This window comes from Balaenoptera physalus (genome assembly GCF_965194825.1).
Source record: "Balaenoptera physalus genome assembly, chromosome: 13".
NCBI classification, from domain to species: domain Eukaryota; kingdom Metazoa; phylum Chordata; class Mammalia; order Artiodactyla; family Balaenopteridae; genus Balaenoptera; species Balaenoptera physalus.
Window position 1 is genome coordinate 24,799,339 of NC_138892.1, and position 26,631 is coordinate 24,825,969.

The 26,631-nt window shown below is 38.3% G+C and overlaps 1 protein-coding gene across 1 annotated transcript in view; it reads right to left on the reverse strand.

Annotated features, from left to right (window-relative positions):
• CFAP54 (cilia and flagella associated protein 54) overlaps positions 1-26,631 on the reverse strand; it is a 311,690-nt gene that overhangs the window by 63,440 nt on the left and 221,619 nt on the right. The window contains 8 exon segments of the mRNA XM_082419565.1: positions 1,327-1,550; positions 2,966-3,139; positions 13,031-13,172; positions 13,689-13,787; positions 18,228-18,324; positions 19,262-19,367; positions 20,644-20,799; positions 26,462-26,588. Coding sequence (XP_082275691.1) covers positions 1,327-1,550; positions 2,966-3,139; positions 13,031-13,172; positions 13,689-13,787; positions 18,228-18,324; positions 19,262-19,367; positions 20,644-20,799; positions 26,462-26,588 — 1,125 coding nt within the window.

Sequence of the window (26,631 nt, forward strand, 5' to 3'; positions counted from 1 at the left end):
CTATAGTTCTCAACCTTCCCATTCTCTCTCCCCTACTCCAAAACACCTGAGGTGTCTGGGACATGTGGCAGTAAATCTCAAGGTAGTCTCGGTTCCGAGGATGGGTGAACCAGACTCTGGTGTTAGACGGAAACGATGTGACCCTACTCCACAGTTTCCTGCACTGTGGAGGGCCAGACATTAATGATACATTCCTGGCCTTTCCACCTCCTCTCACTCCTCTCCCTCAAGAGAGTTAGTTGATTGGTGAATTTGAGAAAAAGAATTTTTGAATATGCATTATTCTGCTCTCTCTGCTTCAGAGCATACTGTTTGTAGGGAGTGAACAGTCTCTGTTCCTTCATGCAACAGATTTGAAAGGGTTTCTGTCCCCACATATTTTAAGTAGGCCTGTAATGATCCCCCTCCCCGCCAAAACCCCCAAGCCTGGATTGGCAGAACTGTAAACTTTGCTAATCACTACTAGGGAGACCATTTACCAGTAAATATAAACCATATCCTACAATATCAACTTTGTGATTCATAAAGTTGGGTATTTTTTAATTCCACCATGGCTCACTCTTTTATTTCTCAAAGATTTAGAATCTGGGGCAGGAAATGGAGATCCTGAGTATTGGCCATCCCAATACCCCAGAATCCAGAAAGTAATTTGAAAAATCCTCCTACGTGGATTCCAAGATACTGCCCTGGGGCCAACTCCATAACCCCAATTGAGGATCACTTCTTTAACTGAATTCTTAAATATTCCTTAGTAGGTCTTTCCACTACTTGTTAAAATCACAGTTTATTCACAGTCACCCTACTCTCTTGTTCCAAAGAATGATTTTTTAAAAAATAATTTTGTTATTATTTACCCCAAACATAAGGTTACTATACTCCCGTAGGATAAAATGAGAAAAGGTTCCCATTTGGAACAAGCCACATTTTCAGGTCACTTCTCTCGGATAGTTGAAAACAGAAACATGAATGTGTCTGGTATGGGCATAGATTTAGAAACTCAGTCTAGTTTTCTTATAGGGTGATTATATTGAAACTTGTATAACTTCTTGGCAAAACGACTCCCTGAGAGATATTGTTATGTGTAGGAATATAGAAAATTCTGAGACATTTTGAAGATTTATGAGAGCAGCAGAATAGGACCTAAGTAAACAGAAAATCCAGGATGTCTGGTTGGCCTCTCTCTGGTAAAACAGAAACAAGCTTTCCCAGGAACTCTGAGGGAACTAGAAATCTTTGTGCCAGCATTGAGGTTAATGTGCTTCATTCAGAAATATAAGGATGATTCTAAGAAGTCTTACAAAAGCATATAACATTTTAAAACATTACCTTGCTTGATGAGTCATATAAGAATTTTTCTGGAAAAGATGGATTTTCTATGACTTGAAATAGTTCTTTTGGAAATTCGTCAATACAAGAAGAAGAATATAGCTGTAAGAATCTTTTAAGGAAAAAATGCATTTCTTTTTGGCGCAAAATCAATCCAGAGTTGAAAAGAGAAGTGAGAAGTGTGTCATCTGGCAAAGACATTCCAGATCCTGGCTTCAGAGATGCTTAAGGGAAAAAAAAAAAACCAAAACACTAATATAGAGTCATGTTAGATAACAAAATGGTCTCAATATTGTTGGCCTTTGCTCATTAACTTTATTCCTGTATATCCCCACCTCAGCTAGTGGCTGCCCATGACCTTCCTCCATTTTTCAAGCTTATACACTAATAGAATTGCTTATGGCCAAGCTTAACAATGCAAAATATTCTATCTAGCTGTCTTATTTTGGGTTTTCCCCCCCAAAAAAACTTAAAGCAAAAATGTCGGTGCAGGTAATTTATTTGAAAACCGATGTCAAGTGAGAGAACGGGAAAAGTGTGATAGAGAGAAGAAAAGAGCCAATGAGAGTGAGTTATGAAAGGGCTACAGCTATGGACAAGGAGGGCTCAGTCCTGCTGAGGACCTCCTGGAAAAAACATGTAACATTGTTCCATCAATGTTACAACTATCTACCAGTTCCCTGCCTCAGTAGTTGCAGGTTACTGCTGAGTGTGTGGAATCCCTGGTACTTCCAGGCTGTCCTGCCTGCATGCTGGGCCATAGTAACTTCTAAGAAAGCCCAGAGCAGAAAGCAGTAAAATGTGGGCGATTGACATGGGAAGCACCAACAGGTGAATCCAGAAGTGAGCTGAGTTGATAAGGGGGAGGGCATCACCAGGGCCTGCTGCGCTGGCTCACGTCCACTTCCTTGACATTGAACTCTTGGCCCCATCACGATGCACCTTCTACCCAACACCTTTCCGAGTGCTTGTCCATCCCATCGCTAACTCCCAATAACCATGCTGAGCCACTCCGTGACTCAGCCTATTTGCCCTGCTGGCTTCTCCATCACAGGGCGCTGGCATGGTCAACCTGTCTTTTCCAACTGTTTGCCAATAAGCAACACTGAATCACCAATTTTATGGGCACAGATAAACACACTGTCACAAAAACATAGGAGGAACTGATGTAAAGCAGATTATACAAGTTTTTCTGGATATTCTTTAGATAGCATCAATGATTTAAAAGAAAAAAAAAACTGAACAAAATCCAAAACTTCGTGGAGTTAAATGTCCTATCTTTCTCTTTACATACTGGATACTGGAACACTCTCTCCTTAAAGCCAAAATTTCACCTTGTTCATTTTATAAGCTGTCACATTATGGTCACTGATTCTTAACCGTTTTGACCCACACACCACATTGGCAGTCTTGGGGGATGCCTCTGGACCCCTCCTTCTAAGAGCGTTTTTAAATACATTGAAATTCAGTTCTATCCAAAGGTCCATGTATCTCAGTTTAAGAACCCCTAAAATTTCCATCTTCTGATGAGAGTTCACTCAGAAAGAAGTCAAAAGTATTTTATAATTCTAAATAAGAAATATGACTTAAACAACAACTGGAAAGGAATATATTCTTTCTTAACACAGCAAAGGCCTACCTAGAAGTTTGCTCATATTATTAATTCTTTGCAGGTGAATATAATAGCGCAGCAGAAGAATCCATGTAATATCCACTTTAATTGGGGTTTTTTTCCCAGTATCTACATTCTCATATATCTCATCACTAGGGTAAGAGAATGTACAGGCAGTCTGGAAGGCAACTTGGTAGTTATCTGAAAGTAAAAAAAAAAAAAAAAATTGGAATACAAATATGCTTTCCTTGAAAAATAACCATATGTGAAAAAAGAAAAGCAAAACTCATAAAGGAAATACTGATGCTTAGGACTGCATTCAATTAAAAAAAAGTTTATATCACAAAAGACACCAAACACACCATAGACTGAGAAAAGATATTTAGAATACGCAAATTATTTTTTCTCTACTATGTAATCAATAAGAAAAAGTCAGATAGTTCAACAGAAACATGGGCAAAAAATTTCAACAGGCAACTCATAGAAAAGGAAACCCAAATGGCCAAAATGTTTAGCATCATTAAAAATCAGATAAACGCAATTTAAAATGAAATACCATTTCACATTCCTCAGGAATTAACAGAAACTAAAATCTGAAAATAATAAATATTGTTAATAATGTGAAGAAACCAGAATTCTCATACAGCACTTGTGAAAGCAAATTCCTGGGCAGCGTCTAATAAAATTTTAAATGCAGATACTCATATATGTGTACCAGGAGTCTTGCAGAAGATACTCATGGCAGCACTGTTTGTATTACCAAAAAAAAGAAAAAGGAAACTTGAACAAATAAATACAGGCATTAATTTGATGGCATTTAAAATGAATTAACTAAATCCATAAGGCAGAAACTATAGTCCATGGGACAAATCAGGCCCATGCATGTTTATATATGACCCATGAGCTAAGAATGGTTTTTACATTTTTAAGTGGTTGAAAAAATTTTAAAAATAGTATTTTGTGACATGTGAAAGTTTTATGAAATTCAAACGTCAGTGTCCATAACTAAAGCCTTAATGGAATACAGCCATGTTCATTCATTTACATTTTGTCTATGGTTCCTTTCACATTAACACAGCAGAGTTGAATAGCTGCAACAGAGACCACAAAGCGTAAAATATTTACTATTTGGCCCTTTATAAAAACATTTACTGACCCAGACTTTGCTCATGAAAGGTAAAGTGGAGAAAAATACCTAAAGATAATAAAGTAATATAGAGACATCAATAGCCTCCACACGAAAACAACAACCAGTAGAAATCTAACAAAAAAATTTTGCAATACCAATAAAAAGGTAAAATATCCAGAAATAAACCTGACAAGAAGTATACAAGATCTATTTAAAGAAAACATTAAAACACTCCTAAGGGACTAATATTTTTTTAAAAGGCATGAACTAAAAAATATAGGACATAAAATATTCTTGGTTAAGATGACTCAATAGAAGAAAAATATGTTATTTCTAAGATAAAGTATAAAGGTAATGAAACACCAATGAAATTATGAGAGAGCTTTTTTAACTAGATAAGCTGCTTCCAAAGTAAAAAAAAAAAAAAAAAAAAAAGCCATAAAAGACAAGAAAAACAATTTTGAAAAGAAAGAGTAATGAGTGGGGATTTACTCTAATAGATATTAAATATATTATAAGGCTACAATAATTAAAACTGTGTGGTACTGAAACCTGAATAGACAGATCAATAGGAAATGAGTAAAAAGTACAGAAATAGGGTAGCCATCTGGAAAAACTAAAATTGTATCCATTTGTTATTTTTTACATATTCCAAATAGATTTCCATAAATTAGTAAAAGGGTCCGTGGGAGAACTTATTTATAGTCTCAGAATAGAGACAAAACCTTTCTAACTATGACATAAATGCAAAACTTACCAAAGAAAAGGTTAATAATGTATACCATTTAGAAATAAAAAGTTTCTTCATGGGACAGAACCACCATAAAGAAGGCTAAATAATAACTGATAATTGAAAAAATATATTTGCAAATAATATCACAGTTAAAGGGTTGATTTCTATAATTAAGAGCTTCTACAAATTTTTAAAGAAAAGGTAATGGAAAAAAACCAACTCAAAAAAAAAAAAAAAAGTAAATCATGGGCAGAAAGTTCACACAAAAGATGCTTAAGCTTAGTCCTAGAAAGAGATGTGTAAATTAAAATTAAACCTTCCCTTCCTACTATATTGGCAAAGGTTTAAAAATGTTTATAATATACCTGTGTCAACAAGGGTATGGGGAAAAAAGACCTTTTATTAATTACTGGCAGGAAAACAAATTGGCATAACCTTTATGGAAGGTGTTTTGCAAACCTTATCAAAATTACAAATGATTCTACCCTTTGATCCAGAAATTTTCCTTATGGGAATTGACCCAATCAATATACTGGCTAATGAACAAGATTCTATACATATATAATTATACATATACTATATATATAAATCATATACATATGACATTTATAAATATACATATATATCATATATATATAAAACTTTGTACATAGGTTATTATATCTATTGGGTCAATAGATATATATGTGATATATGTATATCTAGAGCAAATTTGTATGTAATAGCAAAAGGGTAGAAACAACCTAAATATCTATCAAAGGAAGACTAATTATGGTGCATCTTTATAAAGATTATGCAACAATAAAAAGAAGCTACGTATTGATTTGAAAAAATTGCCAACAGATACACTTACATTAGGTTGAAGAAAAACAATGAGGAAGAAGCATAAAATTATGCATACTAATGGTTATACTATTATTTGTATTTTTAAGGGAAAAATATATCAGTGTATTAGTGTGCACCATATTGGTTCACTCAACATTTTTCCTAATCTCTGAATGTGCTTACCTATATTGAAGAAGTTGCAGAGATAAAAATCACATTTCTGAGATTTCCTTGCAGCTAGGGCCCTGGATGAGATTTAGGTATCACAAATTCAGTGCATTCACGAAAGACCTGAAGTTGGCACTGTGCTAAGTGGTGCAGAAGACAAGAGTCAAAGCATCTTTTGCTTGTGTGGATTCTGGCAGACGTGGTGTGGCTGGTGAGGCTGCAGCTAGAGCAGAGTCTTCCTATTTTGCAGGCAGATTTCTGATTCTCCAGCTTCCCTTATGCTATCGTCTGAACGTTTGTGTTCCCACACTCCTGAAATTCATATGTTGAAATCCTAACCCCCCGAAGTGATGGTATTAGTGCCTTTATCAAAGAGGCTCCAGAGAGCCCTAGCCCTTTCTACCACGTGAGGACAAAGCAAGAAGGCACCATCTGTGCACCAGAAAGCGGGCCCTCACCAGACACTGAATCTGCTGCTGCCCTGATATTGGACTTCTAACCTCCAAACCTGTAAGAAATACATTTCTGTTGTTCATAAGCTACCCAGTCCGTGGTATTTTCTTATAGCAGCACGAACAGACTAAGACACTTTATAAAACAAAAGAAAACAAAAACCTGCATTCCCTTGGTGATCCAGTTATGTATGGGTTAGTCATTTCTGGATGTTCAGCCTGGAATTTATTTCTTTAGCCCTCACAGGGATTTTGAAAGTCCTTTAATACATCTCCTCCTGCTTAAACAAATTGGAGTGGATTCTGTCCTCTATAACAGAACCTTGACAGTTTGTAGAAGCATGTGATATCTCTGGTAGAGAACACAGGAAACCAATTGTGGTAGGCAGAATAATGGTTCCCTAAAGATTTCCACGCCCTAATCCCCAGAACCTGTGAATATGTTAGGTTACAGGGCAAAGGAGAATTAAGGTTGCAGATGGAATTAAGGTTGCCTATCAACTGACCTTGAAATGGGGAGATGATCCTACGTTATCCATGTGGGCTCAGTGTAATCATAGGGGTCTTTATATGTAGAAAAGGGAAGCAGAAGACTGAGAGTATCAGAGTCAGAGAGACTGAAGATGCTACTCTGATGGCTTGGAAGCTGCAGGAAGGGGCCACAAGCCAAGAAACTCAGGTGGTCTCTAGGAGCTGAAAAAGCCTAGGAAACATTCTCCCCCAATGCCTCCAGAGGAATGTAGCCCTGCTGACACCTTAATTTTAGCCCAGTAAGGCCTATTTTGGACTTCAGAACTCCAGAACTGTAAGATAATATATTGTGTTGCTTTAAGCCACTAAATTTGTGGTTATTTGTTACAGCAGGAATAGGACCTTAATATTCTGACAACACTGACTGCCTCTGGGGAGGAGAACTGAGGCGCTTGCAGAGAAGATGGAAGGAAGACATTCTCTCCATACCCTTTTATGACTTTTGAGTTGTGATTCTTGAGAATAAATTACCTATGCAAAAAATTGAACTAAATTAAAAGAAAAAAAGAACCTCGATACATATTTGGTCAATGTCATTTGGTCTTTTTTTTTTAAAGATTTATTATTTATTTATTTATTTATTTTTGGCTGTGTCGGGTCTTAGTTGCGGCATGTGGGATGTTTGTTGAGGCATGTGGATGGGATCTTTCGTTGCGGTGCGCGGGCTTCTCTCTAGTTACGGCGTGTGGGTTTTCCCTCTCTAGTTGTGGAGTGCAAGTTCCAGAGCATGTGGGCTCTGTAGTTTGAGGCATGCAGGCTCTCTAGCTGAGGCGCACGAGCTCAGTAGTTGTGGTGTACAGGCTTAGGTGCCCCGCGGCATGTGGGATCTTAGTTCCCTAACCAGGGATCAAACCAGCGTCCCCTGCATTGGAAGGTGGATTCTTTACTAATGGACCACCAGGGAAGTCCCTGTCATTTGGTCTTTAATGTCACAGAGAAAAATTAAGACCAGTTCAATTTCTGTTCCTTTGTAGAAAGTCTGCTTTTTCTGTTTACAATTTTTTTCTTCCTCTTTATAATCCAAAAATGATGCCAAAATTTGTCCAGGTGTTATCTGTGCTATCTTTAAGTTTATCTTCAGAAGAATTTCTTGGAGGGAGAGTCCCTTATACCCTGCATTGAAGAGTATCCCTTTGCAACAGTTTCCACTATCCCCAGCCAGATCTGCATGCTTTCACTGGTTCTGGGCATTTATGCTAATTTCCCTGCATCATTCAGGAGGCGTGAATTCCAACCTCACAGTCTTAGGTGGTTTCTGACTTCTCCCCTGTGGTTGCTTTTTGGCCCTCACTGGGCACTTGGCATGTTGCTCTGCAGCTACGCAGGCCAGTGGGCAGCATACTTCTAGTCCTCGATTTGTGGACAAGCCCTCTCTGAACCCCAATTTTATGCAGTTAGCTAGGTTCTGACTTCCCCCACCTGCGGGGCCCTCTTTCCAGACCCCTTCTTTCACCAGGCATTCACGTCCCAGCCCCGCCTCTTCCTGCTCCAGTGAATCCTCAGCTGCAGCTCTTGTTTAAAATTTCTCATTTTACTTTGGTGACTTGGGATCTCCCTTTCCTGATTTCATGCTCAGCTATAAATTAAAACAATTTTGGTTCTATTTTATCCAGCCTTGTAATAGGTTTCTACTGGGGAGGGCAGAAGCATCTTTCATGCCAGCTCAGGCCAACAGGTTGACCAGAAGTATCAATTCTGCATTTTGATTTCCTGGTAAAACTTATTTATCACACCCAACACAACGATCCAGGGCACTGCCTTTAGAATTGTATAGATGAGGGTCTATATTATCTGTGAACTATCACCCAGAGTTCAATAACCTCTCCCAGCACCTTGCCTCATTTAATAAATGTGCACAGTGACACTCTCACAGGACTTTCCTAAAGGATAAATGAAATCACACAAGAAAGCACCAGCACACAGCATCAGCAGTGACTGCTTAGGCTCTGCTAAGAGTTTCAAACCATCTTGTTAGATTTCCTTTGGTTCCTTCAAGGGTCAATCTTCCTCTGAGTCTTCAGGATAGCATCCCATTGCGTTCATGGGGCAATAGTTTCTCACATGTGCCATCTGTTGTTTCTTATTTTCTCACTGTTGACTCTGTCTAGAATAGGGTCTCTTCATGCCTCGTGTCTGACAATAGAGAGTGGAGAACGTATGCTCTGCCCTTGGTCATGGTACCGTCCTTTCTCAGATTTACGTGATCAAAGGGCAGAGCTCTGAGTGCAACATCTAGACTCTTGCAGACATCGGCCTAGGACAGCTCTGCTTCGCTGAGGATGGTTCTCATCACACCCTCATTGTATGAACTGCTGACACTCTGGATTGATACAGCACATATACACACACATGCTCATACACACACACACACACACAATCACTGTTGTAAGCATGAATGATTTATCTCCATTCTCACCTGTAAGTGGTTTAATTATTCAGGATTTGAGGATATAATGTGTCTCCCTAGTTCCCCACCACTATAGAAAATTGTGTCTCAGAGGAATAGAAAAAGCCAAGAGAGCAGTAGAGGAATGACATCCCAGTTTTTAGTTGGCATTGATCCATGTCTCTGAGCCAGGGGCAAGGCAGTATGGGAAAGACAAATCATACTTTTTTCAGGATGGAAGGTTTTCTCTGCTTCAAGAGGCAAAGCATGTACTCGTTGATTCTCGGTCAGTTGATTCTCAGTTCTGCTCCACAGATCTCTATGTTCTGACAGTAGGTTCATCAACATTCATTTTTGGCATGACACGTATTTATATTTTTCCACATATCAAGTGTATTTAGTTGTGAGAGGCTGCATCCGGAACCACTAATCCTAAATGTTGCTTTTAATTCAAAGTGTATTATAGAATTTAATAATTTTTAATCCTAGCTGAATTTTTTATTAAGCCCACAGGAAAATCAAGACAAAAGGATGGTGTATATTTGAATATAACTGGGCCCAAAGTAGACATGGAGTAAATGTTTTTTTGCATTCAATCTAAATATGGTCCCGTATTGCCAGTAGCATCATTTCAGGGTCTCTATTCCTACAAGACAATGTAAAAGAAACCTCAATAAATTGGACCAGCTACAACACTCAATTCTCTTATTGTTCTATAGACATCATACAATTGCTCTCTGGTTCTGGCAAGATGATCTATATTCCATCCTCCACACATGACTGGTCTATTTTGTCACCATGCTTCTCTGATTGTCAACTGCTCTGCTGAGAAAATGAGCTCCCCCTCCTATCTGGTATCCATGCCTCCAATTCATTTGTATCTGCCCCACATGTACTTCTTCCAGAAAAAAAAGTTCCTCATAAACTCACATGCCCACCCCACCTGTGTCCAGCTTTAGCTTAAAATACATTAATCTGCCTCCATTAATTAATATGGTCCTCTTAAAAGACACATTTATATAATTTCAAAGTGGATGCCTGTTCTGATGGTCAAAGACTGGAAGCTCATGGAAGGCTTGGTGTGCTCTGTGACTTCTCCCTCCCTCTGGACAGAAGTATCTGGTACAGGGCTCTGCACACAATAACAATGAATATCATCTACCACATCGTGTACAGGTCAATGCTAGTGAAGGTAAATCACTGAGGGGGTTTTCTCCTGGATGCTAATATATGCTAATGCAAGGAAAATCAAACAATTTTTATTTGTTATTGTTGCCCTTTAGCAATTCATTATAATATGAACCTCACTGCCATCTGGGTATTTGCAGCAATCAGTTGGAGATTCAATATTTCCTTCTAACCCAAATACTGAAGTGAGGGAAATCATAACATGAATTAACAATCAGTCTGCTAGGAAAATACTGAAGGGCAAAATTATTATTCTTAAGGCAAAATACAAAATGAATTGGACTTTAAAATTTGGTCATTTCAAGTTACTATCTTGGTACAACAGTAAAGGAGTGTTAATGGTACAAAATGAAAACTGAAAATTGGAAGATGCTAGGAAAACCACTGAAATAGAAAAGTAAAGCATAAATTCTAGTAATAAGCAGAGCTGAGATGAAGACTACCTGCCCATTTGGATCAACTAAGATCATCTGGTTAGGGGATGCCATTGCCCACGGGTGACATTACTAACTGATCACCGCAGCACCTTTTCCAGTGTTTCCATACAGAAGTTCAGAATTCTTCTCAGGTGGCTACCAGCCATAGATTGAACGTGTCATAAGTGATAGTTTGGATTATCATTCCACAAACATTCACACCCCTCTTCCTTCCTCTACAGGCAGAGTCTAATTCCCTGCCTCACTGGTATTGGACTTGGCCATATGACTTGCTATGCCTAATGGGATGTAATGTGAAGAAAGGCCTCAAGTGTGCTTCTGTGCTTGGTCTTGGTCTTGTGCTCTGGTTTATACCCTGAGAACAGCAGGCCCCAGGTAGCCACAGCCTCTTTAGCCTGGGTCTCATAACAAATGTACACAGAGTACACCTGAACTCAGCCTGCAGCCTGAAGCAGAACACATGAGACAAGTAAAAGAATGAAGTCATGTTGTTCTAGCCACTGAGTTTTAGGGTCGTTTGGTATACAGTATAATTTTGCCAATAACTGATTAATACAGCATTTTAGATGAAACTTATTTGTTATCCCTGGCCTAAAAACTGGTAAAACAAGAAAGAGTCTAGGATAAAGTAGACAGATGTTTCAGAGGTAATACGGGGCCATTATGAAAAAGAAATAGCCATGTTGGAAGCCATGTTCAGCCATGTTGAATCACAGTCTTAAAGCTTTCAGATTTCAGTCTTATCCATAAATAAATCTAATTCACTCAGTCTGCAGATTAGGACAAATGAGGTTGAGAGAAATTAAATGGTTTGACAGGATCAAGGTATAAGTTGAACCCTCTTCATTATTAATATTGCATTCTCTTTGTAGCAAAACAATAATGTGTGCTTCTAAGAGGACTGCCGTCCTGGCATTCTGAACCAGGGAGAACTGAGTTGACGAGCAGTGTCAAGAGAAAAAAGCCGTGACCAGCCCCTGCTGCCAGACTGCCCTGCTTTGTCCCCTGGGAGCCTATCTATGGGGACTCTAAGGAAGGCCATGCACCCAGTCTGAGATCCAGGCCACGGTCCGGAAATCTGATGAAGCAAAATCCTACTAGGCATGAAGGCAATAAAAATAAGGAAACAATACCTTGGCATAAAAATCCATCTGATGGTTTAACCTCAGGGCAAACCATTTTTAGGTTGGAAAATAGTCTGGGCCACCTATTCTTCAAGAGAGAGTCATAAAGGAGATGATTTCAGACACGAACTCTTCAGCTAAGTTTGACTTAACACTTCAGCAGAGTAAGCTACTGCATATAGGTGTGATTTCAGAGGCTTTAGGAAGACTGTTCCCACCCCCATCAGGTTAAAGTTAACACTTTCATTCCCTTTGGCTCAATGCTCACCTAGTGACAAGCAAAATTAGGTACGGTTATTCCTAAAATATCCTTCTGGAAGTAAGATTCCAGTACCTGGCTCCTTAGAACCTATCTAAGTGCATAGCACACAAGAAGCACTCAATAAATACTTCTTGAATAAATGAACAGGCAAACGCGTAAGTGACTGTTCAATATCTATGTTACTGCTGATCTGACTTAGAGGTTTACATTATAGTTTACTAACCAACAAAGGCGTCATAAGTAAGAAAAAACATAGCAGTAAGGTCAAGTTTAAATTCCGCTAACCTCTCATTCGTTCATTTAACAAATATTAATATCAAATGCCGGCTATGTGTAAGCAATGTGTGATTTTCTATAGACAGAGCAGCAAATCAAATAGCTAAAGTCCCTGCTCTCAGGAAGCTGACAATAGTTTAAGAAGAGAAATAGTTCAAACGTGCACAGGCACACACACACACACACAAATATAAAACAACTAAGAAAAAGGACAGGGAGCCATATGAGAGTGTAAGAGTGAGTACACATTTTAGAGGATCAGAGAAGGTCCCTCAAATAAATAATCCCAAAAGGTCTCATTTGAAATGTGTGAACTGGAAAATAAACAGACATCAGGAAATACCATTTTTTCACAGAGCCCTGCATCTGAAATGCAGCAGCAGATGGAGTGTCATGTATGTATGTACAGTGAACTGAGGCCCCTATGTTTTAGCAGCTAGATCTTAAGACCCCATCCTCTCCCAGAGGCTCCCCAAACTATTGTCCTTTTTAAGTTAAAAATCTCTACAATTAAACCTCTGAAACTTGATTACACATTACGTATATTACAATTTTATAAAATGCCTAACATTCAAACATACCAAGCAAATAATCTGTGTATGAAGACAAAAGATCCATGGTGGCAAATTCTGGGATATTCGGTAATGCGCGTTGACTAACTTTATCAGTTCTAGAATTCTTCTTTCCGATAAGTAGGTTGATTGCCAGCACAGCCTCACTGACCTAAAATTAATGCATAATTAGAGTTCATAAATGCAAGCTTTCTGATTCATAGATTATCCATTAGGTAAATAATGTGAAAAAGCAAATTCATAAAATAACATTTGGTACACATTAGGGAAAAAATAAAGACAAACTGAAAAACAACATGTGATCCCCAACATGTAGTATATATCATAGTCAAACAAATCATGAATGTTGACAATTTAATCAATAAATAAGTCATTTTGAATAGGCTACCTCCCCTAGCTATGACAGATACTTGCCAAAATGTGTGTCAAATATGTGCACATATGTATCTCCCATTATTTTCATTAAAGAAAAGTTGAATCAAACCAAGTCTGGCTAATAGCGATTAAAAACACTACACATATAAAGAGCACTTCTAATCTTCCCAAAGAAACATCATTGGTGCAAATCCCAAAGAATGTGGTATCTTCCTTTCTCTTGCATCAATACACTGTGTTGCCTTAACAGATGTGACGATAAAAAGAAGAGTTAAATAAAACTCACACCAACCTGTGCAGCAGCTCTTATTGCAATCCAGGCAAATAAACTGTGCATTTCAGATTTATTTACTGTTGGTTCTTTAATAGAACTATGCCTTCTGGGAAGAGCCTAAAAAATATGGCAAATGTTTTATGATAAAGATAGATAAAGACATCATAAAGTTTCATGATAGATTTTCTCATCTTCTGAAGATGAGATTTTAGTGGAACACTATATGGCCATTAAGTGTAATAATGTATATTCATCTATTGACATGAAAAGACATCCAAACTATCTTAAGCAAAAGAAAAGTGTAGCTTACAAAACAGCATGCAAAATATCCCATTTTTTAAAAGATAGGTACACACATATATTCCCTGTATACACAAGCAGAGAAAATTATCAACAGTGGTTATCCCAGGTTTTAAGGGTAATTTAATTATTTTTATCTTTTTTTGTGATTTTCTAGATAAGCTTACATTATTTGAATAACAATAAAATATACACAAACTGCATTTTAAGTAAATGTTATTTACCATCTTAATAGAGGATCTAGAAATTGAATATATATTGTGTGTAAAGACATCAGAAACAAGAATATTACTTAAAGGAAGTATTAATAGTCAATTTTAAAGATTAACTAATCTGTAAAAACTATTCAATTAGATTGCTTGTTCTAATTTTTGATGCTCATATTTTGGCCGATTTTTAAAATCTTCAACAAAACTCCAGAATAAAACAAGCAATAACAAAAATATCTGTCTTTTATTTCTGGCTATAAGACTCCCAAGGAAAAAGAAATGCAATGAATAAAGCTAATGCCAGAACAGGAAATACAATGCACAAAGGTGGCCTGGCCCAGATCAGGTGTTAAGCTTGGAGGTACACAGATGATACCTGGAGAGATCTGCCCACGGGGAATCTAAAATCTAAGCAATATAGTCCTGTCCCAAATATGGAGACCCCAGTCACCAACTGTAATAAAACTACTTAGGTTCTGGTGTAGCCATTGCCAGCTTACTGACTATATAAGCTTGGGCAATTCACCTGTTTAATTCTGGAAACAAGGCTAATAGGCATTGAGTGAAGAATACAGAATAACATTAAATAACAATATTGTAAGAGCAATTAGTGACACACACATTCAAAAAAGAGAGCTCATTTTGAACTGAGAGGAAGGCTTTATTGAGGAGGGTTTGAGAGGTGTTCAACATTGAGTAGGAGATACCAGCTTATGCAAACAGGCAAGAAAAAGAAAAAAAATGCATCTAGATAGGAAATGAAGAAGTTAAATTGTCTTTGTTTGCAGGAGACATGATGCTATATATAAAAAATTCCAAGATACACACACACATCCCTCTAGAATTAATAAATGTGTTTATTAGCAAAATCACAGGATACAAAATCAATACTCATAAATCAACTGTATTTCTGTGTACCAGCAATGAACAATCTGAAAGTGAAATTAAGAAAATACCTGTTCACAATAGAAATAAACTTCACAAAAATGTACAAAATTTGTACACTGAAAAAAACATTATCGAGAAAAATTGATATCTAAATAAATGAAGAGAGAGTTCATATTTATGAATTGGAGGATTTGACATTGTTAACATGCCAACTGTCCACTAGTTGATCTACAGATTCAACACAATGTCTACCAAAATTCTGTTAGTTTTTTGGCAGAAATTGACAAGCAGACTCTAAAGTGTATATGAAAATGCAAAAGACTCAAAGTGAAAACAATTTTGAAAAGGAAGAACATAATTGGAGGGCATGTACTTTCCAATTTCAAAAAACTTACTACAAGCCACACAGTAACCAAGACAATGGATACTCACATAAAGGTAGATTTATGGATCAATGGAATAGAATTGGGAGTCTAGGAATAAATACTTACATTTATGATCAATAAAATTTTTGACAAAGGAGCCAAGGCAATTCAGTAAAGAAAGATAGTTTTTTCAACAAATGTTGCTGAGACAAATGGATATCTATGTGCAAAAATATGAATTTAGAGCCTTACCTCACACTTTACAAAAAAGATTAATTTAAATTGGACCATGGACTTAAACATTAAAGCTATAAAACTTTTAGAAGAAAACATACGAGAAAATCTTCAACATCTGGGGTAAGGTAAAGAGCTACCAAAACCACAAAACATAAAAGAAAAAGATGATAAATTGGATTCATTAAAACTAAAAGCTTTTTTGTTTCCAAAGACACGATTAACAGCATGAAAAGACAAGCCACAACTGGGAAAAATATTTGCAAATTATGTATCTGATAAGGGACATATATCTAGAATATATATTTAAAAATTCTTACAACTCAGTGATAAAAAAAGATAACCCAATTTAGGCTATGGGCCAAGGATCTGAATAGACATTTTCCCAAAGAAGATATACAAATGGCTAATAAACACATGAAAAGATTTCAATATCATTAACCATCAGGGAATCAAAATCACAATGAAATACTACTTCATACCCACTAGGATGACTATAATCAAAAAGATAAATAATAACAATTGTTATCAAGGATGTGGAGAAGTTGGAACCCTCATACACTGCTGGTAGGAATACACAATGGTACAGCCACTTTGGAAAACAATCTAACAGATCATAAACAGTCTAAACAGAGAGTTGACATATGACCCAGCAATTCCATTCTTAGGTATACACCTGAAGGAACTGAAAACACATGTCCACGTAAAAAATTTGTATATGAATATTCAAAGCAGTATTGATCATAATAGCCAAAAAGTGGAAACAATTCGTATGTCCATCACCTGTTGAGTGGATCCAGAAAATGTGGTATGGGCTCCCCTAGTGGTGCAGTGATTAAGAATCTGCCTGCCAATGCAGGGGATACAGGTTAGATCCCTGGTCCGGGAAGACCCCACGTGCCACGGAGCAACTAAGCCTGTGTGCCACAACTACTGAGCCTGCACTCTAGAGCCCGCGAGCCACAACTACTGAAGCCTGCGCGCCTAGAGCCCGTGCTCCGCAACAAGAGAAGACACCACAATGAGAAGCCCACGCACTGCAACGAGGAGTGGCCCCTGCTCGCCGCAACTAGAGAAAGCCCGCGCGCAGCAACAAAGACCTGCCAATGCAGCCATAAATAAATAAATTAATTAAAAAAAAAGATACACAGAAAATAATGATTATATTGTATAGAATTATACTATTCTTTTCACTCAAATCTTATTTGTTCAAGCTCTTAATTAATTATAAACACCTCCCTAGAGAAGTCCCAAAAGGTGATATACTTCTATCCTAGAATCTTATTAATTTGCATTGCAAATTGCTATGGAAACAAATATTTTTGTTTTCTCTTATTGGACATAAAGATGTTTATCACACCACAAATGTAGGTTTTCTATGTAATCATTTTGATGAAAAAAAAATAGCTGCTATCCACCTAAGGCAGCAACCATATGAGTAGTTCAACTGACTGAAAGCTTATCTGCCTAAAGGTTTTAAATCATGTTTATGCTGTCTCAAAAATTAGAGATTTGACATCAAAATTTTCTGGAAAGATTTTTTGGTGGGTCAGAGGATTATTTAATAAGAATGAAATATATAACGCCTACTGAAATTTAAAGAATAAAAAACTAGACAGTTTTTATTAAAAAATGAAAACAAAGTTACTGGGTTCATCCACCTCCAAACCACCCAACTTCCTGCCCAGAGGATCTCCCTCTGTCTGGATCCTTGGTACTCAAGTGTGGCCCACAGACCAGCAGCATAGGCATTACCCAGGAGCTCCTTAGAAAGGCCAAATCTCAGACCTCATCAGGATCACAGGATCCCTGGAGATGTTTCTGCCCCTTATTTGGAAGTGCTGCTTGAGGGAGTACCCGCCTCTGCCACTCTTTGCACGCTCCCTCCCAATCCATCAAGTCCCACCTTCCACCTCTTTCCACCACAGTCATTCACAATCCCACCAACCAGAGTTATTTCCTAATCCTAAATTTCACCACCTAAAGCACCCCCAGCCTTCCTTCGCTTCTCTTCCTCCCAACTTTCTTCCTCTTGCTTTCTTCCTTTCCACGTTTATTATCTGTCTCCCTCCACTGAAGAGTAAGTGCATGGAAGCAAGCACTGAGTTTGTCTTGAACCTTGCTTTATCACCTTCCAGAATACGGCCTGGGTCATAGTACGTGCTCAATAGATATGGGATGAATGAATGAATGACTCTTTTCAAAAGGTGACCTGTTTGCAAGCCGCATCAGTGATGAAAACCATACTTGTCCATCTGCTTAACCAATATGTCATTTCCTGCAATCTCCTAATCAATACTAATGACTTAGAGTATTTATATACACATACGTTTCATGGATAACATTTTAACAGGCAAAAATGTCCACATGAAATCTATTTCCAGAGTCTTACATAAAAATATCGAAAGAGGTATCTAAATATGAGTGTGAGCATTAAGTAATGAATTAATTTCTTCAAGTCACAAAGAAAAACAGTCTCTTTATTTCCATAGCACAGTGCTAGCAAAATAAGCAAGTTCAAAGGCAACATACTTTAAATTTCTAATAAAATTGTTTGTTACCTTAATAAGTGTTAATGGTGATGCTGAAAGTTTGCTCTTTGGCTTCCTCATGTGCAAAAATAACAGGGCTATTTCGAGGTAGGAGTCTCTTATCAACCTAAAATGATACAGCATTGTACTTATTAGATAGCTCACCATTCATAATCATTTTGCATCTTGTGTCAACAATTTCTGAGAGAGTAAAAGGCAAAAATAGGCAAAACCAGCATCTGTTCCAAACTCACCCTCTTTTCAGAGCACTTGTGGCTTAGACACGTGAATCTTCCTTCCTACTGAAATTGAAAGCTCTTGAAGAGAGCTGAGCATTCTACCTTGTCCTGTGCTGGCAATACTCCATGCCGTGACCGCAATGCAGCCCAGCATCAAGACCATTCTGGAATATTCCAGCACACAAGGCACTAAAGAAGTGATAGTCAAGACTGGAGGAACCAGCCTGGAAAACCAGACCTCTCTCTCTACTCTCCTACGCTAATTATAATAAATTTGAAACAGACACATAGAGTTATGCTGAAAGCCGTGATTCAGTATGGGTTAGGTCTGTGTATTCACTATCAAACCTGTCAGATGGGACCATTTAAATCAGTGCAGTTGTAATAATGCTGGCTTATTCTCCACCTTAAGGTGACTTTGATACAGAATTGAGTTGGCCAGCCTTGGTACTGCTGAACCAGAGTGAATATTCACATAAATCCCTTCTAGATACAATTTCACATCTAGTGGAGGTTCCTGTAACCTGGGACTGACAGGAGATCAATCTGAGTACAGACTAGAAGCGATTTACAGTCCAGTACGTCACCACGCTAACCGCCATCATCAACCATCACTGTAAACAAGGCCTTGGAGCAGAGCCAAGAGCATCAAGCTTGAAAAGGAAGTCAGTGAACCTGTTGCACAACGGACCCCAGTGAGCTAGCCCTGCCGTGGGAAAAGGGTGCCCCAGTCGCTCCAGCCTTAAATAGTCAATGTACTACCAGAACACGGGTCTCAAACCCAAACACACATTGTCATGATAATGGAAAGGTCTTTTTTTTTACCCTGAGTTTTGATCATGTCTCAAGCTTAGTTGTATAGCTTCAAACAGACTCTCAAGTTGCAAAGTTGGAGATTTCTCTTCCATCGATATTTGACATTCTATTTTGCCTGAAAGAAGAAAAGGATATACAAAGATGGTTTTTCCTTTTTCTATCATTTAGAACTTCAGAACAAATATTTTATGCAGGAAATTTGGAAAGCTGAATGTGCTGTCCTTTTTGTCCGTCCGTCTCTTGTTTCTTGCTAGAAGGTAAGCCAATGGGGAAAGAGCTGTTGCTTCCTTCCCCAGGAAGGCTCCCCCTGCCTCCTTTCACTTTCCAGACACAACTGTTCTTATCATCTTACTTTCCTCTCCATTTCCTTACTTTGTGCTCCCACTTCCTCCTGTAGCACATTCCCTTTATCTAAATCCGTTTTCTTCTTTCCTCTATCATTGCAGGTATCGTAGAAAACATCTTTGCTAAAAACAAACCCTAGAAAGTCAGCAAACACTTGAAAACCAGCACAGATGATGCAAACGCTCTCGTTTGCACACAGCTCCCACCCCTCATGGTGAGCCGCAGCCTTCAAATGCAGGCGCTGGAATGGTACTTCTGTAGCAAGAAGGGCAGGAAAGGCAAATCTTACAATCACTATAAAAAGGATTCACAGTTTCCATGCAGCATGTGCACAGGGCACGGAGCCACCTGGTGTTAAGTTCACGTCTGGACTTACAGATAGTTATTTACCCAGACTGCACCTCATCTGCCAACTGGGATTGGTCATGCCTACCTTGTAGTGCTGTTGTAAGAACTGGCAATATGAGATGTAAAACACCAACTACAGTGCTTAGTATCTAGTAGATGCTCAATAAGTGATACCAACTGTCATCATCATTTTTCTCATGGCTAAAATGGCCACAATAAAATTATATGAATGTATTATGCAAATGTGTGTTGCATATAAGTTATAAATATAGATTGCTATAGCTATTTAATTTAAATGGGTATGTATCTTTTATAGAAATTAGCTAAAATGCTTAGCTAAGTAATGAAATAAAGAAATATCTTCCAAGCATTCTTTAAGAAACATTATTCATAGCTAAATGGCTGATGCTGAGATTTCTGAGTCAAACATGAAACTTTGTGTAAGCAAGGTCAACTGTAATTATAAAAGAAACGAAAATGGAGTACTTTTTTCTTTCTAGATATAAACTTAAAATACGCAATGTTCTCTTTATCCAAAACTGAGTTTGGCAGAGATACCAAGGTGTTTGTCATCACCAAGCCCTTTGTAAAATCAGTATTTTGTATAATCAGTGACCAGATTTTTAAGAAGCCTTTTGTTCATGGGAAAAAAATAATCCTCAAAGTTTATCATAGTTCTGACCCTAAATACATCTTACCTTTCTGAAAAAAGATTTCAGCTTCCACCTCTTGTTCTTCTGTTCCTGATGTCTTAGCGAGCTTCAAAGCTACTTCAAAAAGATGAAGGGCAGGTAACCACTTTGAGGGATCCTTCTTTTCACTGGTATAATACACTTGCTTGGCCACTGTATGTCCTAAAAGAAAGACAGCTGGATGAAGAGGGAACAACAGATATACAGTATTCATAACAAACCTGCCAGTTACCAGACTTCTCTCACAGTAGGTACAACTGAAGAACTCTGGGAGGGAGTTCCCTGGTGGCCTAGTGGTTAGGATTCTGGGCTTTCACTGCAATGGCCAGGGTTCAATCCCTGGTCAGGGAACTGAGATCCCACAAGCCCTGAGGCATGGTCAAGAAAAAAAAAAAAAAAAAAAAAAAAGAACTCTGGGGGTCTTTAGTTTTTAGCATTGAAGAAATGCTTTAAAGAAACACAATACCCAAATATATCAGTGAACTATAAACAATAGACCTTTGAAACTTTGTCTTTGATAAATTTCAACATTTTCTCATTTTTAAAATGAAGGATAGTACACCTGAAACTAATACAACATTGTAAATCAACTACACTCCAATAAAAATTTTTTAAAGATAAATATAAATAAAATGAAGGATAATCTCTCAAGCCTCTTTCAGTTCTAAAATTTCATAATGCTCTACATAACAACTTTTGTGTTCCTAAGATGAGGTTGTTAGTAGGGAAACATCTGGAAGTTTTATGTAGTTTTATGTTGTTACCAATAAAATTTGCGTATATTAATAGGCGGTAATTTCTATTCAGCTCTATAGCGGTTGCTCGCATTGCATATTTTGTCATCCCAACTAGTTGGCAAACCCATTATGGACAAAGGCCACATGTTATACTTCTTATGCAGTCCCATCACTACTTAACATAATGAAGGATTGTTGCATTGTTGAAGAGGCATTAGATTTAATTTCTAATCACCTCAAAGACAGACAGACAGACATTTATTTGACACATATTTTCTGAGTGTTTAGGCACCGGATAAAAAACGAGAAAAGTGAAAAATAAGAGGTAAGTTTCATTAAGTACTTCCTACATGCCAGGTACCATCCCAAGTACTTAAGCATTATCTCATGCAATCCTCCCAACTCTGAGTAGATACCATTATTATGCTCATGTTACAGAGGAAAAAGCAGTGGCACGGTGAAGTTTAAGTAACTTGCCCAAAGTCACGTGACTAGTAAGTAGCAGGGCTGTGATCTGAACCTAGGCAGTCCAGCTCCAGGGCCCATACCCTAAACCATGACGCTGCAGTAACCCCTTAAGAGAGAGACCCTGGAGCTTAGTGTCTAACAGGGAATGAGAACGGCCAGACAGGCAATCAAAACACGGTGTGGTTGATTGTGTGGCAGTGAAAGCGCTGGACACTGTGGTGGCAGGTTACAGGAGCCCTGGCCAGACCTGGGAAAGGCCGGGGATGCCTACCCAGATAAGACAGCTGTCAAGGCCGGCAGCTGATGATCACTTTATCTTTTGGTAAGTTTAAAGAAGGAAAACGTTGAGATAAAGAGTAAAAGGCAACTGGGGGGAAAACTGCATTAACAGAATAGTTTAACAGGCACAGTAGAGCAGTATGAACAGAAAGGCAGTGTAGGATTGCAGAAGGATACAGCTGCTGAGCTGTAGCTGAAACGCTGGGTACAAGCCAGTCATGGGTGCTACCATGTCATCTGAGACTTTGAACAAGTCCCTACGTGCCTCTGAGCCTTGAGGCAGCGGAACTAGAAAATATCTGAGGTCCCTTCAAGTTCTGAAAATTTTAAATCCAAGATGGCATGCCCTATAAAGAGTTTTCAGGAAACCTAGGACTTTTTGTAAATATTTAGTTCAGGAATGTGCTATATGAGTGGGAGGACAGTAGAAAAAGTATCTTTCTCCCCCCACCCCCACCCCTGTCACCGGCCCTTTATCCAGGGAGAAGTTACAGAGCCCTTCCTCTGGACAAGGCAGGATGGTAGCACTTTACTGAGAAAATAGAGATGAAGAAATTGAAGCCTTGCTTCCCGGGGCTTCCTAGGAGAGTAAGGAGGCCAGGCATGGAACAGTGAGAATAGCTGACACCTACAAAGCTCTTAGAACAAACTAGCTGCCCTTCTAAATATGTTACACATTCCACTCACTTCACCCCAGGGAGACTGGTACCTTTCTTATTTACACTTTACCAGAAAGGAAACTGACACACAGAGAAGTTAAATGATTTCCTCAAGGGAACTGGACCAGAATTCTTTCTCCAGACTCCATGTTCTTAAACCCCAACAACTAGGAACTGCAATAAGATCTTAGGCCATAAGGATATGCTAATACCATTTGTCCCATACAGCCTCACATCTCAATACATCTCCCATTCTTTTTTTTTTCTTTTTTTAATTCTCTTTTCTGGGGTCATGTTTCATTTTTTAAATTAATTAATTAATTAATTTATTTATTTATTTTTGGCTGCGTTGGGTCTTCGTTGCTGTACGCAGGCTTTCTCTAGTTGCGGCGAGCGGGGGCTACCCTTTGTTGTGGTGCGTGGGCTTCTCATCGCGGTGGCTTCTCTTGTTGTGGAGCACGGGTTCTAGGCGTGCAGGCCTCAGTAATTGTGGCTCACGGGCTCTAGAGTGCAGGCTCAGTAGTTGTGGCACACGGGTTTAGTTGCTCTGCGGCATGTGGGATCTTCCCGGACCAGGGCTCGAACCCGTGTCCCCTGCATTGGCAGGCGGATTCTTAACCACTGCGCCACCAAGGAAGCCCATCTCCCATTCTTATATGTCTTGCTTACTGTTTCAAATTATACTACAGCTGTTTATTAATACAAGACAAAAAATATCAAGTCTTTTCATGTCATTGAGGCACTTATATACATGTACAATATGTACATATAGTACAATATGTACTATACATGGACTACATGCAAGATAGTGCTATATAATATAGTACTAATATATAATAATAGTACCTGAATCGTCTCCTAGATTTTTGTTAAAATTAGAAAAAGAATTGTTACAGAAATTATTGACTTTTCTCTCTCTCTCCCTAACTAGATAATAGGCTCTTCGAAGGCAAAGATGATGACTCCCTGTTATATTCCCACTCCCCAGCACTATCCTTGAACCTTTCTTCACTCCTATTATACAATCAGTAACCTACTTTTTCAGCTAATAAGGAAGCTCTAGGTTCAGTCATTAATGGAAAAAAATAACCTTAAATAACCATGACGCTTATTTTTTGTTTGTTTTTTAAAAATAATCTTGAAATGTCTTTTTCTGTAAGAGGCTTTCACAGAGAAAAAGAATTTTTTTAAGTGGCTCTATTCTTGCAATGCAATCTATACTATCACTATAAAGGAAAACTGTCGAGAATGCGTCAAATCAGATGATTTTATGCTTCATAATATTGAAGTGCTCCTTTTTGCAATAAACATCAACTTTGTGAAAAAGAAGTTGTGAAACTGACGTTGTTTTGACAGAAAAGTTGCTTTCGGTTTTTGTTCTTTAAGTTGGTATTTAATATAATATAACAGAAAGCAAGCTGTTCTGCTTCAAGTGAGTCTAAAAAACAGCAGCAGTATTGCCACTGAGTGGTGACACATCTTCAAGATTAGTAAGGCAGGAAAGCAGAGAATACGTTTAACACAATCTGTACAATTTAACACAATCTGTACTTTAAGTTCTTGTAGAAATCAAATATACTGGTAATATAACAAATTGTGGACCAAAGATACAGAAAAATAGCTCTCATGGGATCAGCGAGCTGGAAGGAATTCCAGAGGTCAGCTATGCCAGCCTAATTTCATAAATGAGGAAACTCAACAATATAGGGGTGAACTGCTTTACCTATGGTAATAAAGTTCATATCTGATGATGGTGATGATGATGATGATGATGATGATGATGAAAATCATATAATAATAATGATCAATACTAGTCATGAGGGGGAGGAGCAGAAGGGGAATAAGGGAAAAGATTCTGGGCAGGTGATGGTTTGAGCACACTTCTGTTGCCCTCCCTTCCCCACTCTAGTCCAATCACCTGCCTCTCCTGAGCTGAGCAGCTGCTGGTACAGGAGGCAAATGGGTCCCAGGAGGTGAGAGGTAATGTTTCAAAATGTGGGTTTGTTATTATTCAGGTATGACAAGGTCAACAGGTCAGGAGATGACTGCCATTGAAAAGATAGTATTTTTGCTCACAGTTCTCAAGAGGAGGGAGGGCTCACCACATCACGCAGGGCCATACAGGGAAGCACCAGGGTCAGTCAGTGGGTAGAAGGAGAAAGGAGAAAATGTGGGCAAGAGCCTTTATTGTGTTTTTTGTGGGAAGGAGTGGGTGGGTAGGGTAAGCAGACTAAGGTTTAGGATTGGCTAGTTTGTATAATTTCAGTGGGCTCTGCTAGTAGTCTATACCTGTCCCTGGGGTGATTGGGGCAGAAAAATAGTGGCCCTGAGGGTAAGAGCCCAGCAAAGAACAATAAAAGAGCTCAATAAAAGTTCAGGGTGTAAGCTCTGGAATGACGGGTTTGCATATGAAAGACATCCTCACAGGAGTGTGGTTTGCTAATCTCTAGGAATTGGCTAACCCTGGGAGGGGAAGTCCCTCCCTGGTCAGCAAGACTCCCGATGTCAAAGCATCAGAAATACATTTTTTTAAAAAAGGCATGATGAATATAGGTTAGAACAGAGAGAGAGCTGTTACAAGATTTTCTGTCCTCTGTGATAGACAAGAGCCTTGGAGCTAGAGGTAGGCAGCTTTGGGTCAAAGATGAGAGACAGTGTCCTAGAGAGAGCTTGAAGCAATGTCTGTGAGCTCCTGAGAAGGGCAGCAACACCGGCTGGCTCCTCCTCCTTGGTTTCCAAGGAGCTGTAAGCCTCTGGCTTACTGGTCTACCTGCTCCAATCAGATCCATTCTTGGCTGGCTCTGGTCTATCCTCCACTCTATTCTTCAGCCAGCAGCCAGGGTAATCTTTGGAAACATATACTGTCCCCTGCTCACCCTCTCCCATTAGGCTGTCCCTAGCCCACTCTGCTCTGTCTATACTGGTCTCCTTGCAGTTGTGGAACATGTCAAGCTGTCCTGACCTCAGAGCCTACAACTCACTGCTCTCTCTGCCTCTACTGTGCATGACTTCACTAAGCATATGCTTCACATTTACAGTCCAGGGTTAAATACTACTTCCCCAGAGAGGCCTTCCCCAATTATTCTACTTAAACAGGCACCCCTCCCTTTGCTGTTCTTTATCAGCAGATCTTATCCACATCATTTCCAACACTAAGTACAATTTATAATTACATACATATACATAATTCATCATCAGACATAAGCTTTCTATATCCTTGCTGATTTCCTATCTAGTTGTTATCAAATACACATCTTATTTTATACAATATTTATTGGATTAAATTTTATAAATATTATAATAATAAATTAAAAATTAAATGTTTATTGTTATAAATATTATAACAATGTATAAATATTGAATATTAAAATATTTTATACAACATTTATAATATGATAAATGATAGAATATGCATTCCTATATATGATTTGTTTAGTTGTGTATTTCTGTCTCCCAGGCTAAGAGAAGGAACCACATCCGTTTTAATCTCCAATAGCTTCCCAGGACCTCACAGGGAGGTTGGCACATGGTAAGTGATCAAAAGCTATTTGTTAAATAAATAGAACCTGGCTATTCATAAATACTGCCCCAGATAAATGCAATCACATGACAGCCTCGCTGAAAATGGCTTAAACTTTTTCATCAGTGACTTGAATGTAATATATGTTTAAGTGTTCTTACCAATTCTCATTTTTGTTTTGGCCAATAACATGACATGAGGAAGATAGATATTTTTCAAAGGCAGTAATGGACTTGCATAGTCAGTGTTTGATATAGGAAATTCAATTGTTTCTCCAAAAGTTAGCATCTGTAAAAGAAGCACTGTAATGAGTAATTAGCTAATGTGGTAT